This window comes from Protomyctophum parallelum (assembly GCF_964188405.1).
Source record: "Protomyctophum parallelum genome assembly, chromosome: 6".
Lineage (NCBI taxonomy): Eukaryota > Metazoa > Chordata > Actinopteri > Myctophiformes > Myctophidae > Protomyctophum > Protomyctophum parallelum.
Genome location: NC_139701.1, coordinates 26,493,341 through 26,511,866, shown reverse-complemented (window position 1 = coordinate 26,511,866; position 18,526 = coordinate 26,493,341). Strand labels below are relative to the sequence as shown.

General features: G+C 43.9%; 2 protein-coding genes across 2 annotated transcripts in view; one reads left to right on the top strand and one right to left on the bottom strand.

Moving 5' to 3' along the window:
- Positions 1-18,526, top strand: part of agbl4 (AGBL carboxypeptidase 4) — a 401,255-nt gene that overhangs the window by 30,793 nt on the left and 351,936 nt on the right. The gene's annotated exons all lie outside the window — the stretch shown is intronic.
- Positions 12,287-13,795, bottom strand: LOC310860816 (neutral amino acid transporter B(0)-like; the record flags this gene model as incomplete). Its single annotated transcript, XM_083768006.1, has 1 exon — positions 12,287-13,795. The coding sequence occupies one exon, from the start codon at positions 13,793-13,795 to the stop codon at positions 12,287-12,289; it is 1,509 nt and encodes a 502-aa protein (XP_083624132.1).

The following is an 18,526-nucleotide window of genomic DNA, read 5'->3' as shown; positions in this document are numbered from 1 at the left end:
TGGCCGTAGCTTGTAGTGTTCAACCTCCTTGCTTTTCCCACTGAACAGCTTTTCTTGTTCTTACTTTTTTCATTGCTGACCTATTGGTTGTTGGCCACTGATTTCTAGTCTCCCTTGTTTCACTTCTTTTCTCCTGTTGGCTCCCTGTGTTCTTGAACTCATTACAGAGCAATCAGCCCCCGGCTCTGAAGTGTACACCCAGAGGGAGCCAATAACTGTAAATAAGCAGTACTGCAGGCTCTCCGATAACATGTTACCAAGATGATAACAGCCCCTCCTTAGCAGGCCTGTTGACCTTCTCCTTGCCTTGGGCTCACCAAGGACCCCCTCAGCTGCCCAGCTTTTATCTCCAAACTCTCTCCTCCACCACTGGAGGTGCTGGAAAGATTAGAGAGAGAGAGAGAGAGAGAGAGAGAGAGAGGGAGAGAGGGAGAGAGGGAGAGAGGGGGAGGGGTCAGGGCGAAGGAGGGAGGGAGGGAAATAGGAGAGGAAAGGAGAAGAATGAGAAGGGACAGTGCTCAGAGGAGAAGAAACAAAACAAGATAGAAGAACAAAGAGCAGACCTGGGTAGTTGCACCCCCCCCCCCCCCCCCCCCCGTTGCACTTTCTCTCTGTCTGTCTTTTTGGCAATATCCTTTGTAGGGCTCCACATCATTAACTTGTTAAAAGATAGCATGAAATTGGAACAGACTTGTATTTACTCTCAGAAGACACCACCAACACACAGGACACACCAAAAGATAAGGAGGGGGAGAGAGAAAAAGGATGGCGGATTGGTTGGTAAACCTTTAGCCAGACAGCTAACACACCCTTTTAGGCTTGAGAAGCAGATGAAAGTGAAGATGGCGAACCCTCACAGCACTCTCTGCCATGCTAATGCACAGCGGCTGACAGTAACGTGTCCAGAGCTGTGGGGCTGAGGTACTGTCTGGATGAGATTGATAATACAATTAAGGCAGTCCCAGTAAGAATGCATCACTATGACCCATTACTACACGGCTTCAGACCCAGTGTACCAGTCTAGCTTTAGGGCCCCTTTGGAGGGGAAAAAAGAGAGAGGGAGGAAAAAATCAAAAAACAAAACAATTATAAAGGTCTACTGTAGCTAGAAAATGTGTTCTCTGTGGAATCTCCAGGCAGGCCTGTACATCATCAGATATGTGTGGGCTGCCTGCATATCTGCCCACTATCCCTGCAGGCCCAGGCTTCTTCATCTATATCGAGACAAGCTCGGCCCAGTGGAGCATAGATGGGACATATAAACATGACTTTTACTTTATTGTTGCCTGTTATTGTCTCATTTCCTCTCATAGTGTTGCAAGAATTTTGTTTAGTTTTTATCTGTAATAATGAAATGAGAAAAAAAAATGTTTTGGTGCTTTCGTGCATCATGGGCCTCATTTATCATGAGCTGAACAAAATAGCAAATTGCTCGTAAATGCATTTATGCAAACAATGTCAGATTTTTTTTTTTTTTTTTTTTAAAGATATTTTATTGCGGCTTACGCCTTTTATTGATTTTTGAAGGGACAGACAGTAGGCTGACAGGAAACGGGAGAGAGATGGGGGGATGACATGCAGTAAAGGCCGTGTCGGGTCCGGGAGTCGAACCCGCGGCACACTGCGACTGGATTACCAGTCCGGTGCCCAGACCGTTACGCTACGGCCTGGGCCAACAATGTCAGATTTATCAAAGTTTTTACTCGTCAGTTTGTTCATAGGATCCCCAAAGGTTTCACAAATTCTCTAAACCGTTCGTATTGCATGCGTAAATTACTAAAACATATAGAAACATAATGTCTTCGTTTTTATTATTCCATTGAATGTTTGGTCGTACCCTTGTTATGTATTGTGCAGTGTGTCAGTGTGTATTAGGGTTGGGTGATTGGGTCGTTGCCTCAGTTCGGGGAGACCAGAAGAAACAGACCAAAGATATTATTCTTTATTGAATTGTTTAATCTAATGCGGTTCCTTTTGTCTTTTTACTGGACTCTGCAGACGATTAGGACATAGAGTTTAATATGTCGTTGTTTCTCACTCCACCATATCACCTATTCAATTTAAAATAATGCTAACAAGTGTGGATGTGTTTTTCTACCTGTCAGAGTCAGAGAGTTAGCTCGTGAAAACTTGGAGGTGACCTCTTTAATCTTGCCTGCAGATGAAGTGATAAGGCAAGTGGGGAGGTGTGTGTGTGTGTGTGTGTGTGTGTGTGTGTGTGTGTGTGTGTGTGTGTGTGTGTGTGTGGGGGGGGGGGGGGGGGTGCTTTAAGAAGTCATGAGGCAGGAGATTGATGTTACCTCTGTGACAACTTGCCTTAGAGAGAGAGAGAGAGAGAGAGAGAGAGAGAGAGAGAGAGAGAGAAGGCAGACATTTAGCTGTAGGTCTAAACTGAGACACCTTTACTATGGCTGCTGCTGCTGGCTGGAATCAATTCTCTCTTTATCAGTCCTCTTCTTCTGTGTCCAGGAATCCTCCTCACGATGCTGGGAAGCCGTGGGGGGAGAGAGCTGATGTGTTTTCCAATAATGAAATGGAGCACAGAGCAAAAATAAGTTTAAAAAGCGTGCCTGCATGCTCTCCCACAGCAGTACAGCACTCTTTTAATCTTAAGTCTTGCACTGCAAGACAGGTACGTGGGAGGCCTTGGCTTGCCTACACATGGCAAAAGAAGTGGGTTGTTTTATTTGCTGTGTGTGTGTGTGTGTGTGTGTGTGTGTGTGTGGTGAAGGGCAGCCTTAAATGTAGTCTGAATTTTTAATTGTATGTTGTGAATTTCCTGTGAATTACGCTATTTGGGCCAGCATTCATAATTGATTTTCAGTACTGCTCACCCTGCAGGTAATTGATTTAGTGGTGGTTAATTCTGCTGCAGCAGAAACGTAATGCTATTAGAAACACTATTCCATGCATTTGTCCTCATTTTACAAATGACATAGCTCAGGGAGGAGTTACGTCGAAAAACATTATGAAATGTCACTACTGAATAGAAAACAATAAAGCCACACAGCCAGTTTTATTAGAAAACAACTGCCTGCCCTACACAGTACAATAATTAATTGAATTAGCCCATTTGTAACTCTCAGAGTTATAGATAAACATGGAGGATTGTACTGTGTATTACCAAGGCGTGTGAGTCAGTTGCAGTTTGGGCCTCAGGCAGGCAGGTCTGCCACCATAGCATGATCCATCTGCATAGCAGCAACCATCCATCCAGTGGATGGCTACAGGCTGCAGGCCGGCCCATTGTGTGGGCTGAGCACTGTGACTGCTCCCTCTTGTACCTCCGTAATGGGATTACATTAGCCATGTTCTTCTGCTTTCCCTCTCCCTCCCTCCCTCCCTCTCTCTCACACACACACACTCACACACACACACACACACACACACACACACACACACACACACACACGCTCACAGAGTCCATGTGTGAATGAAACGCTCTCTGTCTGGACATTTCATGCCTCGCCGCTTTAGCGTCTACACTGGACCGTGTGCCAGCATATCATAACTTTGTATGTCATAACGTTGCTTATTGGACAACTTCATGTTTGGTTCATGTTTTAGGTTGTTATTAGATAAAGTAAAAGATGAGTGTACTTTATTTTTCATTTGCTGATATCTTTTGTTTGAACTATTTTAGCTATTTTTGACAAGTGGTTAAATATGTATTTTCTTTTACAAAGTTTTACGGCGATTTCGCAGATTTCTTTATTTTTACTTATAGTCCTACTAGACCCCAGGAAATTTCATCTGGCCACAGTTGTTTTCTGTGTGTTTGAACGAACAACTGACTACTAGGGGGCTGCCATACTGTGTGTCATAGGCTCAATATTTTAGTTTGTCACCTCCCCCTTCACATTTAATAGATCCCATGATCTTTTGTGGCCAGATGTAATTTCCTGGGGTCTAGTAGGACTATAGTAAATAATAATAAATAAATCGCTGTAAAAGTTTGTAAAAAAAATACATATTTAGCCACTTGTTTGAATGCCCCTGCCCCCCTGTCAACAATAGCTAAAATCGTTCAAACGAAAGAAAGCAGCACATTTTTAAATTAACACTCATCTTTTACTTTCACTAAAAACAACCTAAAACATGAATCTTCGTTGAATTTTTTTTTGTTTTTTAAATGATTTTTTCTAATATTTTGTGGCATTTCAATTTGGGGGGAGAGTTTTGTCGAGGCTCAGAGTCTGTCATGTGTAAATCTTGTTCAGAACCAGTGGTGTGGCTAGACAGCACCACCACTACTGTACAGTTAAGCTGTTTGTTGAAAACCAAACGTCCTTCAATGACAGTCGATTGGAAGAATTTCTAACTCCCTCACCAATACATCTCCTCTCATTCACCCCGGGCATGGTGGACCTGATAAACATTGGAATAAAGTCGACCCCCCTTACCAGACGATGTCACCGAGTGACGGCGTCCCATATGTCAAGCCCAGCTCCAGATAGCCTAGAAAATACATTTGATAACTGATATGAACAGGGTCCATTATGCGCAGCAACAAACATGTATGGACCCCTTGCTTCTAGAAAGCCTGGTGTTTCAATCACTGCACAGGTTGAGGTTCACAACATTTCTACTGTTATTTCAAATAGAGTGTCCAACACAAGGAGTGGTCTGGAGAGAGAATGCTGTTTGGTTACTGTACCTCACAGGCATCACAGCCCCCAAAAATGTGATAACAAGCTTAACCTTGCCTTGTTTAACATCAGGTCATTAACAAATAAGTCCTCCTCTGTAAATGATATAATCTGTGAAGAGAAGCTAGATATAATCTTTCTAACAGAGACATGGCTTGGCTCGGATGGAGCTGTTCTCCTAGCGCCAGCCTGTCCCGCAAACTACAGTTTCATTCACTCTGTTCGCGAGGCTAAGAAAGGAGGTGGACTGGCAATAATTTTTTCAGACGTTAAAATTCAAGGCTCTGACCCTTGGCAGCATTACATCCTTTGAATACCAGGCCACTATACTACTTGGTCAATCCTCTATGCCAATGATTAGCATTTATCGCCCGCCAAAATGCAGTAAAGCGATATTTACAATATTAACAGAAATATCAGAACTTTTATCCATCTGCTCCACTAACTATGACAGAACTCTTATCTTAGGTGATCTTAAAGGAGAATTCCATACTAAAAGGCTTTCTTACCTTTCTTTGTAGTTGTTACATCCCCATCAAAGAGGTCCAGGTGTTATTTTGTGCAAAAGCTCCTTATTGGCTATTTCCCAAACCATAAGCCCTACATGAATTGCATTGAATTGAATGGGATGTATGGGGTGTTGTGCTAATTCGCTTATTTCCATCGAAATAAGTAGTAAAGTGTGCCGCTTGGGTTATTATTTACATTATGAAGAGAGGATATATATACAAAACAATTATAATTTTGAGCGATGGAAATAAGCGAATTAGCACAACACCCCATACATCCCATTCAATTCAATGCAATTCATTTAGGGCTTATGGTTTGGGAAATAGCCAATAAGGAGCTTTTGCACAAAATAACACCTGGACCTCTTTGATGGGGACGTAACAACTACAAAGAAAGGTAAGAAAGCCTTTTAGTATGGAATTCTCCTTTAATCTTCACCTGGATGATGCTACAGATGCTGTGGCTATGGGTTTCTTAGAGTTATTGCACTCCTTTGAGTTTATCCAACATGTTGTTGGGCCTACACATAAACATGGGCACACTCTGGACCTGGTGATTTCTAGAGGGCTGAACATCACTGTAGAAAGGACTATTGAAAGGCCTGAGCTATCAGCCCACTATTTGCTGTGTTTTGACTGTCTCTGATCTAGAGCAAAACATCACTGAATATACCATAAAAAAGCGTTTTTTTAGCTCTTCTGCAGCAGACGAGTTCTCTCGTCATCTGGGCCCCCCCTGCCCGATACTCCCCCAGTGAATGATATGGTTAAATTTTTTAATCTTAAACTAGAGTCAGCTCTTGATATAGTGGCTCCTTTGAAAACAAAAAAGAAACATAACACCAGAGTAACACCCTGGATAAATGAGCATACACGCTCACTGAAGCAAGAATGTTGTAGAGCTGAGCGAGCTTGGAGAAAAAACAAATTCACCATCCACCTAGAGATTCTTAAAAAGTCAACAGTCGCCTATAACAAAGCCTTGCGTCAAGCAAGGCAGGCATATTTCTCTGGCATTATTAATGAGAACAAGAAAAATGCCAGAGTCCTATTCTCTACCATTGAACGACTTTTAAACCCCCCCCAGTCCTACAAGCAGTCATTCCCGGCCTCTAAAGCTAAGTGTAATGAGTTTGCATGCTTTTTTGACAACAACATTTTTAACATTAGAGCTGATATTATGAATGGTGCTGCTGCTAGCGCAAACGGCAAACCTTCAAACAGCAAGTTTTGAAGTTACTTTGTCAATCTAGCCGAGTTTGACTCAGACAAACACGACATCAGTTCTGGTATTCCACAGGGCTCGATTCTTGGCCCTCTGCTTTTCTCCTTGTACATACTGCCATTGGGTGAACTCATTACCAATCACGGAAATTTTAATTTCTATGCTGATGATACCCAACTATATCTTTCTGTGGCTCCAGATGATCCCTGTGCTTTAGACCCGCTGTTGACCTGTCTGTCTAGCATCAAATGTTGGATGAGTGAGAACTTTCTCAAGCTAAATGAGGATAAGACAGAAGTTCTCATAATTGGTTCTAGTGAGCAGAAATAATCAATAATAAGCAGACTTGGCCCAGGCCGTGGCGTAACGGTCTGGGCACCGGACTGGTAATCCAGTCGCAGTGTGCCGCGGGTTCGACTCCCGAACCCGACACGGCCTTTACTGCATGTCATCCCCCCATCTCTCTCCCGTTTCCTGTCAGCCTACTGTCTGTCCCTTAAAAAATCAATAAAAGGCGTAAGCCGCAAAAAATATATCTTAAAAAAATAATAATAAGCAGACTTGGCAACCTGACTGTAGAAAGTAACAGTACAGTAAAGAACCTGGGGGTTATTATTGATTCTGAATTGAATTTTAATTCACACATTAATCATGTTACCAAGATTGCCTTTTTTTCACCTTAGAAATATTGCACGAATCAGAGCCTATTTGTCCTTGGACGATGCAAAAACGCTAATCCACGCCTTTGTTTCTTCTCGGCTTGATTACTGCAATGCACTTTTTTCAGGACTGCCTAAGAAAACAACTGACAGATTACAACTTGTCCAAAATGCAGCAGTCAGAGTTTTAACTAGAACTAAGATGAGAGAACATATTACTCCAGTTTTGGCATCACTGCACTGGCTTCCGGTTGTTTTTATTATTGATTTTAAAATTATTTTACTTGTCTATAAAGCTCTCAATGGTCTCGCACCTTCCTACCTACATGACTGCCTGCCTAAATATGTCCCAAACCGCCCCCCTAAGGTCTTCCACTGCTGGCCTGCTCGCTTTGCCTAAAAAAATGGCAACTAAAAAATACGGGGAAGCAGCTTTTTGCTTCTACGGGCCGTCGGCATGGAACAAGCTCCCACTGTACCTTCGTCAGGCAGCCTCTGTAGACATTTTTAAAGCTCAGCTCAAGACCCACTTCTACAACATTGCTTTTAATTGATCTTTTATTTTATTTTTTGTTATTCATGTCCTCACTGTATTGCATTACTGCTTGTTTTTCAATGTCGTTGCCTTGCTTTTCTTTTATTCTCCATTGTTCTGTAAATCACTTTGAGCTGCATTTCATGTCATGAAAGGTGCTATACAAATAAAGTTTTATTATTATTATTATTAAATGCTGTACTAGTTTTCCCTCAAGGACAATGATTGATATTCAACATAACCTGCCAAGACACAACTGAGGCTGAATATAATATGTAGAATGACACCAACCACAAGAGGAATTATGCAACAGCTCTCAAGTACTGGAAATTTAAAGTCTCTTTTCCCCTTTACTTGTTTTCTTCATCTTTTCTGCCTCTGTAGTTCATTAGCCCTAATGTAGTCTGTCTGTTTTGCCGAGGAACAGAAATACAGATTTGCTAACGATGGATCTGGTTCGCTCGTCTTTGGGCTTCTTCCCCACATCATAAAGACCCCACAGTCACTAATCTTTGTTTTATCTAATGCAACTTTAATGCTTTTGGGGGGAGTGATTTTTACAGCGATCACTTGGCCATTTGCGTTAGTTAAATACTAAATGATATGGGATTGATTAAAAGAGGGCCAGGCTATAGCCTACTAGAGCGTTTGAATCTGGAGGTAGCCACCATAAAATTAAAACTGAGATCAATGGCGTGTCATATCTGGGCTACTCGGCGGGCTGAACATGTAATTCTAACCTTGAGGCTGGAGCCATCTCTCACGTCAGGCCCTATGGTATCGGGCTCAATAACCCAGCCGCCCATGGCTCCTAGCTGCCATTATTGTAACTGCTGCTGCTGCCGCTGCTACTGCAGAATACCAGAATCAGGAAGATACCAGTCTGATCTCTATCTCAATTTGCTGTGCATCTGTTTTCTTCTTTGACTTTTTATTTATTTTATCTATTTATTCATGCCCAGTTTCTCTTTTGTGTCGATTACAAATACCTTTAATAAACAAGTAAATAAATAGGATATTAATGTTAACACATTTCATAAAAGGCATTATAGATGGAAGAACTAATGATGTTAAATGTTTTTTCCCCACACAGCTTTGCTGTTTCATCCAAGAGTGATCACCCAGCATTTGCTCATCCAATGACATTTGATGATGATTTTTCTACTATCATTTAGTTTGCTGTGAACTGAACTTGATCATACCTCCACCCACTCCCTCCTCCATAAATAAACATTCACATACTGTCACACTCCCATGGCTCTCCATGGTGCTGTCCATGGTGCTGACAGTCTCAGCAGTAGAGCTGAGCTTCAGGTCCAGAGTGCCAGTGGCACGTAGCAGGGAGCATTTAATAGTCATTTATCTCTTTTCTTTTCTCTTTTCTTTTCTTTTCTTTTCTTTTCTTTTCTTTTCTTTTCTTTTCTTTTCTTTTCTTTTCTTTTATTTTCTTTTCTTTTCTTTTCTTTTCCTTTCCTTTCCTTTCCTTTCCTTTCCTTTCCTTTCCTTTCCTTTCCTTTCCTTTCCTTTCCTTTCCTTTCCTTTCCTTTCCTTTCCTTTCCTTTCCTTTCCTTTCCTTTCCTTTCCTTTCCTTTCCTTTCCTTTCCTTTCCTTTCCTTTCCTTTCCTTTCCTTTCCTTGCAGCGTTATATGTGTTTTGTAATGAATGACTGTTGGTCAAACTTATTTTCTTTGAAAACAAGTATGCAGAGGAAAATAATAGTTTGTAGGCATTTTTTTGGCACAATGGCAAATGTTGTTGCTAATCGGCTGTAGTTCTAAACATGTTGTGTGACTAGAAGGAATCCTGCTGAGGAAGAGATTGATGAGCCTCAAGCTGCATTTTCTTTTATGTCCAGTGTGGATGTGATTTTGAATTACCGCAGACAGGCTGCAGGAAGGCCAGAGGTATTTTTTACAGCACAATTTAATTTATTATTCTATCAGTTCATGAGGATATTTTAGAGTCTGATGACAAAAAATGACATCATTCAGTAAATCAGTGCTTTCATCAAGTGATCGCCACTCAGAAGTGTGTGTGTGCGTGTGCGTGTGTGTGCGTGTGCGTGTGCGTGCGTGCGTTCACAGTGTTTAGTGCATTGTCTGTGGAAATAGCATAGGCCTGATTTAGTTGGGCGCCGGACAGTGTTGTGCATTGAACATAGCCGATTTGCAAGCTTTTATACCAGCTATTTTCGGTAAACACCCATGCTTATCTAATATACAGTAGCTCTGGCCATTGGTTGTAGTCATTGATGATCGATTTCATGACACAGGTGCCTCTCTGCTCCCTTTTCTCACCACACTCTGTACTCGCTCTCTTTATTTCTTCACTCTCTCCCTTTCTGTCACTGCTTGCTGCAGCTGGGCCTGGTTCAGCCTGCTTTTGGCTTTATCTGTGTTCAATGGCTGTGGATTGGGTTCAGCACGCTAGTTCCTGCCTGCCTGCCACTTGTGAGCCAGCCAACCAGGCGCTATGTGTGTACCATATGAGCTTTTTGTTAAGTATGCATTGGGCTGGACAACAGTGTCTAACTAACCATAATTATAGGAAGTACACAGAAACCGGGGGTGCCGTTAGGTATAGGCTGCTGGACACTGTGGACAGTCAAGATGTCGCCGTGTATGTTCTGTACTTCACCTCATAAAATGGAGATTAAACTTGGAACAATGTTATGTGTGGATAATAATCATTTATAAAACACCTATCATATAAAGTTTTAAGTGATTTACATAAAACATAAGACATAAATCAAATTAGAAGACATAAAAGATCAAGCAAATCAAGCAATAACATTTCTAAATGTTAAATTATGGAAAGTTAAATTTGGGGAATGGAACAGGGTGGGTTGGGGAGGGGCTGGAGAGAGAAGGGAAGGGATGGAAGATGGACAATGGACAGGGATGGACAAGTACACTGCGCTCGCACACGCACGCACACACACACACACACACACACACACACCCCCCAATCTTCGGTTCATGTTCTTCTGACAAAATAAAGGTCATTTATCAACCTTTTCTTCTTGTGTCTGATAAGCTTTAGAATGTTCTCCCTCCCCCTCTCTCTCCCTGTCTGTTAGACAGACAATCTGTCTGACATCAGGATAAAGGCAGTATCGTTTGGACGTTAACGGCTCCCAAAGTTAGTGGGAGGGGCCTATTTTACACACAATGGCGCAAATGACAAACGGAATGTCCAATCCACCCCAAATTTGTATCACATGTCGAGGGTGGTTTAATCAACAGAGAGCTAAAAGGAATTCCATTCTCATCCATAGGGGGGCACGGAAAATGCTGTTGCAAAAACACATCATCACAGGGGTGACTTGACATTGTCAGTGGCCTATATGTCCGAAGGCGTCTGTGCCATCCAGCCAACCACGCTTTGCAATTTCCCCAGAATTGCACCTTTCCACAAAGATGGTGAAAGAAAACATTCTTTGTTCTGTACTTATACATACAATTGTATGGTACAAAACACTGAAGTCCTTAAACCAGAAACCTAACCGCATGTGGATGCCACGGGTGATTCTTAACCCACCATGGGTTAGTTTCAGCCTGCAGCACACTGGTAATTTTTTATCCTCAGCACGGATTACTTTGAACCCGCACATGTCGGGAGCCAAGGGTGTTTTTTAACCCAATCCGTGCTTTCCTCAATATCTCTCGTGGAAAGTTATTAAGGTCATCTGGGCCATCCATGAGAAACACGAGATTTGATTTTTTTTTTTGCCTCGGTTATGTAGCTTCCTCGGCTAGCATCCATAGGCCTCTCATTGTAGAAAAAGCGTTACATGATAATCCGCGGTACACATGCATTCACACAGGGTTATTTTATGCTCAGAATGGCATAAAATGCCTATTAAAACATGAATCCAAGCCTCGCTGATCATCATCGCTGCTATAGGGGTGATGTTCCGTCCTTTCCCTATAGGCTTACCCTATAGATTTTGCGGATGTTGCTGACACTGGCGCCACACTCTGGCCTAGAGGGCTGGGCAGTATTGTGTTAACCAACAGCACAGGTTACTTTTAATCCACAGCGCATGTCGGGAGCGACGGTGTTGTCAGACTAAGGACTGTTGGTATGCCTAACCAATGTATGCACCCGACGGGCAAGGGCCTCTGACACGAGACTGATTACACCTCAAAATACATACATCAATAATATGATCTATTAAATCGCATTACCCACAATGTACACCGAACAGATTGTATACGTTTTATAATTGTACTAACATACGTACTCTATTACACATACAGATTGGACAAAATTAAATTGTATTAATATATTTTTTAAATCACACCTGTGTGAAGTGAGGGGCGCTCTTTCTTCATACATCATCACAAGTCACAACGGCCAATCACAATTTGCGCCCTTACTTTTATCTTCAATATGTACTTTTCTCAGCCAATCAAATCATCACTGTGGGGTGATCAGCCAATCACAAGCCAATGTTTGTGTTCACACAAACCCGGAAAGCTGGGAGACTTCATATTTGGGGTTGTTGAGATAATATCAAGTTTCAATTTGCTAGTGACCCATTGATTGGGTCACAGAACCAAAACAAGGGGTTGGACCCGGGTTGTCTACACCAAATCTAAAATAGCCGATATACACGCAACATGTTGCAAGCTTGTAGATCTGCTATGTTTGGCTATAATGCCCCCCCAGAATATGGACGCTGTGCTTCAAGTGTTGAAATGAGGTTAGGCCGGGGCGTTGCCCTCGGAGCCTAGCTGTATCTGAACATGCGGCAAGTCTTGGATCTTCTCCCTCAGCCTCAGCTCCATCTCCTCCTGGCCTGAAGGAGCACTGCTGCGGTCCACGAGATGCTGCAGGAGCCCCGCGCCGAAGGCGTCTCCCTCCACGTTGACCATGGTCATGACGCGGTCGACGATCCAGTCGACGGCCAAGATGAGAGTGACGTCCTCGGTAGGCAGCCCTACGGCCTCCAGGATCATGGCCAGGGTCAGCACGTGCCCGGCGGGGATGCCTGCTGCGCCCACGCTGGAGGCCGTCGCCATCACCAGGACGGTGAGCACCTGGGCCGAGCCGAGGGACACGCCGTTGAGCTGGGCAATGAACATGGTGGCTATGCACTGGACCAGGGCTGCTCCGTCCATGTTGACGGTGGCGCCGATGGGCAGCACGAAGCGGCTGACGGGCTTGGACACGCCGTTCTGCTCCTCCACGCACTTCATCATGGTGGGCAGCGTGGCAGAGCTGGAGGCCGTCCCGAAGGCGGTGGCCAGCGCGGTCACTGTCCCCCACAGGAAGGCGTAGGGGTTCTTCCGGGTGAAGACCAAGTAGATGCCGGGCACTACCAGGAGGCCATGGATGGCCAGGCCGAGTACACAGCAGCCGACATACTTCCCCATGCTGACGAACAGGGTGCCAACATCGCCCATCTCTAGAATCTTACCTGCGATGAGGAACGCGATGCCGACGGGAGAGTACCACATGATCCAGGACACCAGGTGCATGGTGGCCTCGTTGAACTGACCGAAGAACTCGATGAGAATCCGTCCCTTCTCTCCGAGGTTCCTCAACACCACGCCAAACGCCATGGCAAACACCAGGAGACCCAGGATGTTGGTGCTGTCCTGCTCCGTTCCGAAAGGCACCTTGTCGGTAGTGGTGACTCCGTCCGTGCCGTTAGTGGCGATCAGTCTGTAGCTGGTGGCGTATGACTGGAAGGCAGCGGACACCAGGTTGGAGGGAAAGATGTTTCTGAGCAGGTCTAAGAATGAGTCCACCACTTCTCTGGCCTGCGGAAAGCCCTCGTCCAACGGGGGAGGCCTGACACCACCGGCGGTGACTGACCCGGGGCGGACAGCGGAGGCCAACGACAGGCCGATGACGGAGGCGATCACAGTGGTGGCCAGGAAGTAGAGCATGGCCCAGCCGCCCAGCTTGCCCAGGGCCTTGGGGTCGATGCTGGCCGCTCCGCTCACCAGGCTGCACACCACCAGTGGGATGATGATCAGCTTCAGCATGCGGATGAGGAGCTCTCCCGGGAAGCCCACGTAGACGACCTGGGCGTGGGTCAGCTGCATGTGGCGCGCGCCCATGCCGATGCAGACCCCCGCCGTCACCCCCGCTACGGTCAGGATCACCAGCAGGTTGGCCAGCACTGTCCTCCGGAAGCGTTGTGCCAGCGACGCCGGTCGGTCATGGCGCACCGCGTCACTGTTGGATCCGATACCTTCCTCCATGGTGATCTTATCAGCCGTCTCAGATCACCGGGTTGTCATGAACGAATAATTTCTACACAAAAATCAAGGTAATAAATTGTAACAATGTGGCCTCTGTATTTATTCATTATTGTGCCCAAAAAGGTTACATGATGATGTCATATTGACATCGTACTAATGAGTGAGTAATTTGTTATGATTTGCTCGATCCAATTTTCTGCCTTTTTTGGCCACGTCAAGAAATCGCATTTCCATTTCCATGCAAATAGAGTCTGACTATGGTCTGACAGCTACGTTGCACTGCCAATCCGACCGATATGTTGGATTGATACCATAGTATCGGGAGCTTTGTACCCGTCTGTGACCCTTTTATGGAGATCTCCGTATCTGTCTGCCTCATTTTTGAGGGCCCTCCTATATACAGGTTTAATGTTAGTTTTTAGTTCAATGTTTGTTATAAAAATGCCATTGACAATGAAGGGAACATTTACGTCATATTGTCCTTCATTACGTCATATTGTCTCTTTATTGTTAATGGCATTTAATGTTTGTGTTGGCACCATTTGTTTTATATCACCATTACATCACCTAATCAACATGAGTTAGACTTTAATATATTAGCGCCCCTCACTTCACACAGGTGTGATTTTATAATACTAGAGAGGTGCCTGTGGGGCCTCTTTGGCGGTGCTCGTTGGGCACTGGCCTACTTGGAATGATGCAAGTTGGAAATGCATGGCCCACCCAGATATGTCAGTGTCAGCCATGCCCAAATATGGAGTGTTGGGATGTCAGAACAGGCCAGCTTGTGGAGTTCTGTGTCAGGCATGCCCAAATATGGAGTTTTGTTGAGGTAAGAGGGCAACCGCGGATCCGAACGACTCGACACCGGGCACTGCACCCCATGCGGTGGTGTGGAATGCGTGTGTTGAATTTGAAGCCGGTGGGGCTAACGGTTCTCGAGTTACGTGGATTACACACAGACATTGTTGTGTGCAGGCGCCCTACACCCCGTCTTTCTTTTATCATTTACTTTTTAAGAGCCTGCCCAGGGACTACAGATGAAATTTAGCTTTGGCTAACTCTGGCCCATTTACATTGATGTGAAAACTGACATGTTGATTAATGAGCGTTGTCCCTGTCAAATAAATAAACATACATACAGAGAATTGGTGCATTTATAGATAGATCAAATGATAAAAAGGACAATATCAGTCACCAGAACCAACCCTAACCCTGAAGCTTATTACAAGCACCTTATTACAATTTGTTTCCTGCACCTCTTAGTCAGTCGCTCCACTGTGTGTGTGTGTGTGTGTGTGTGTGTGTGAAGCTGACTGGTGGATTAGCTCCCTCAGATGGCAGAAGGAGAGGGATCTGCTCTGACAGTGTGGTGGTTAGCCCATCTGTCTATAATTAGCTTTGTGTGCGTGTGTACAGTATGTGCCCAAATGTGTGTGTGTGTGTGTGTGTGTGTGTGTGTGTGTGTGTGTGTGTGTGTGTGTGTGTGTGTGTGTGTGTGTGCATGCAGGCATGTGTGTGAGTGTGTGTGTGTGTGTGTGTGTGTGTGTGTATGTTGCTGCTACCTGCCACCAGGTGGTCTACTCTACATGAATGTACAGAGCCGAGCGATATTTGGGCCTGGTGCTGCAGAGCAGCTTGGACTTTTGCCTGCCCAGTTAACTCTTCACAAACTAATGCCAAAAATATCAGATCTACAAGCCTATAAAGCATCACATTGTGACATGTGAGCTTGTAATTCTGCTATTATCAGCAGAGGATATTGCGATAAATTAGGCTTAATAGCCATGGAGAGCCAGCGAGATTCGCGCCCAATGACCAATTTCCGGCAACTCCGCCTCCTCGTGCGCCGATTTCGTCCCATATGTTGTGACGCCATCGGTTCCGTCACTGTTCTGGCCACGTGAACCGGTCTGTCAACGAGTCCCAGTTCTGTCACGATGTGTCAACGCTATCCTGGTTCCACTTTGCCCACCAACATGAATAAAAAATAAACGCCTCACCGGAATGAATTGATGAGCCCTGAGCCTATGCGTTATAACTCACTCTGTGCTTGCATTTTGGCATTCAACTGTATTCCAGAAATACATTATCCATATCAAAAGAAATCGCATGAATCGCATGATATTATAGTCTATAAACATCTATCAAACACTGCAGGTCTCACGTCTCGCCTGCAGGTGTTTCCACGCCAACCAATGTACCCATAATCAATCAAGTTACCCGACCACCGGACAAACGCATATACTGGAAAATAACCAACATCAGGGCTTTACATTTAAAGGATGTGGCATTGTAAATTAATTAGGCCTACTTAAACCATGATGCTTATAGTTTAACATGACTGCCATGTCATGGGCAGTGCACACTGGAGAATGCAGGAGCATTAATTAACTAAGTAATTTTATTTGTAGAGCACCATTCGCAGACAATCACAGTCACAAAGTGCTTTAACAACAATAAAAGTAAAACAAGTGGATAATAGTCAATACAGAGTCAATACAATTAAAACAAGTCAATAATGAAGTAAGACTAAATAGAAATAAAAGAAAACAATTAGCATTAACCAAGCCGGTGAAAATGAACAGGGAGGTCAAATAGGGCTATGAAAAGGCCTGTTTAAAAAGTAGAGTTTTTAACAGTCCTTTAAAAATGTCCACAGAGGCCACAGTTCTTAGGTGGCAAATTCCATAGCCTAGCAGCAGCGCACTAGAGATTCTATGGTAGAATTGATTAACGCAATTGACAGCCTATGTTAGGTTAGCTAACATAGGCTGGTGGACTAGTGACTGGGCACCATTCTGTTCTGTTCTGTTCTGTTCCGTTCCGTTCCGTTCCGTTCCGTTCCGTTCCGTTCACATCTCCAATGTATGCCTGATGCCATACGCTATTGACTCTCTCTCTCTGTGTGTGTGTGTACGAAAACAGCATATTGGACATTACTGTACTGTATATAGATTTCGACTTATGTGATAGGCTATAAAATTACACCCTGGCCATCACCCTGGCCCGTGGTATATGCCTATGGACACTGCAGCTCTGGATTTTGTGTTACTTTATATTTTACACGCTACCTGAAAATCTAATGTGGGAGTTTACAAATTTTTGGGATTGTGTTGCACGGTTGCACCTATTGCAAAAATACTTCAAAATAAAACGTGATATTACTGTTTTTCAAATTTGTTAAGAATAAACACAAGACATTTTCAAAAATGAGAATAGTGTTTTTTTTTAATGCTCAACTGATTACGATTATAGTTCAGGGTGGCACATTTCTCAATACTACAGCTATCAGTGAGGTTGTGCTGTACACAACTACAAATTATGGGAATCTACATTTTCATACAGTACGTTCTGGCAACTTAATGGAAAACACCAAATACTATATATCCTGTATTTCAAATCATCACGTCCCTATGGGAATAGAAACAAAAAGAGGGTATTTTCATCTTGCTTTTTTTCTGTTCATTGGCCGTCATTCTGACAGTCACTCCGCACAACTCCTTCTAAATCCACCACTATATTTAGAATGGCCGTCATGTGATCAACCTATACCTCCGCCAGTCATTTTACAGAGATCTATGAAGGTTGGAGCCAGGGGAGATGGCTCCCATTGGACTAATTATAATTCCACTGATCATCTGGATCTATCTGTATGGACAGAATATAATGTATCAGATATGGATGGCTGGAGCAACCCCATCCGGCTGTCTATCTGTCCCCAGCGGCTTTTCCCTGCAGGCGGTGCTCTGACGATCAGAGCCCTGCCAAAGCGGGGAGAAGAGGCAAAGCCGTGTTTTACATACTACTGTGACAGCTATATACACTAACAGCTGCCACATAGTTATAACAATTAGCATTTGTTTCAAAATTCCTGTAAATTCTCTTCTGCATAAGTTCGGCATACAATTAATATTCTTATTTTTTGCATTCATTCATTCATTCAAGGAAAGATGAAATTGGGTGAATGCAGAGGGTGTGATATCACAGGAATGTTTACTTTCATCCTACCAGCCAGTGATACGGTCCCCAAATTTAGCTACAGTTTCTTTTAACTTTATCTTTCAGAACTAAGACCATAGGCCTCATATTTGGCAAATCAATTAGTCGAGGCCGCAAATCGACGTGTCTATGCATTCCTTTAAGCAACACAACTTCTGCAGCTGCATCTATATGTTTAGAATTTGCATCAAAGCCCAATAATAAAACAAATATACTTTATTTTGTAAACAACAACAACACTGAAAGAGCAGTGCTATCGGCTATGCTATCGGATGTGCCCCAGCTCTCTGCCCCAAACTCACTGTTTGCAGCCTGCAGTGTTCGTCAGTGGTAAGCTCCCAGCCCACTTTTCCCTATTTGGAAACAAAAAGACGAGTCCCGTAATTAACTGATACGGGACGCACGTTGTTCCATATTTTAAGGTCGAGTCGGGCCGGGGAATATGACGGCGTGATTTATTTGACAACTGTCCTGCTCTCAGTCCTCCCAACGAGAGAGCGTCAGAGCGAACCTGTCTGCATGGTCTGTGCCTGTGAGCATGCAGTGTTGTCAGATTGTGTGAGAGAAATAAGCAACCAGGTACATGTAAACAAGCCCAAAAGAAGCCTGACTAGGCTATTTGAAAATAGCTGATCTGCAAGCTCACAGCACGTCACATTGGCGTTGTGAGCTTGTAGATCTGCTATTTTCAAAACGATCATTGGAAAAAAAAATGTCAAAATGTGGAAT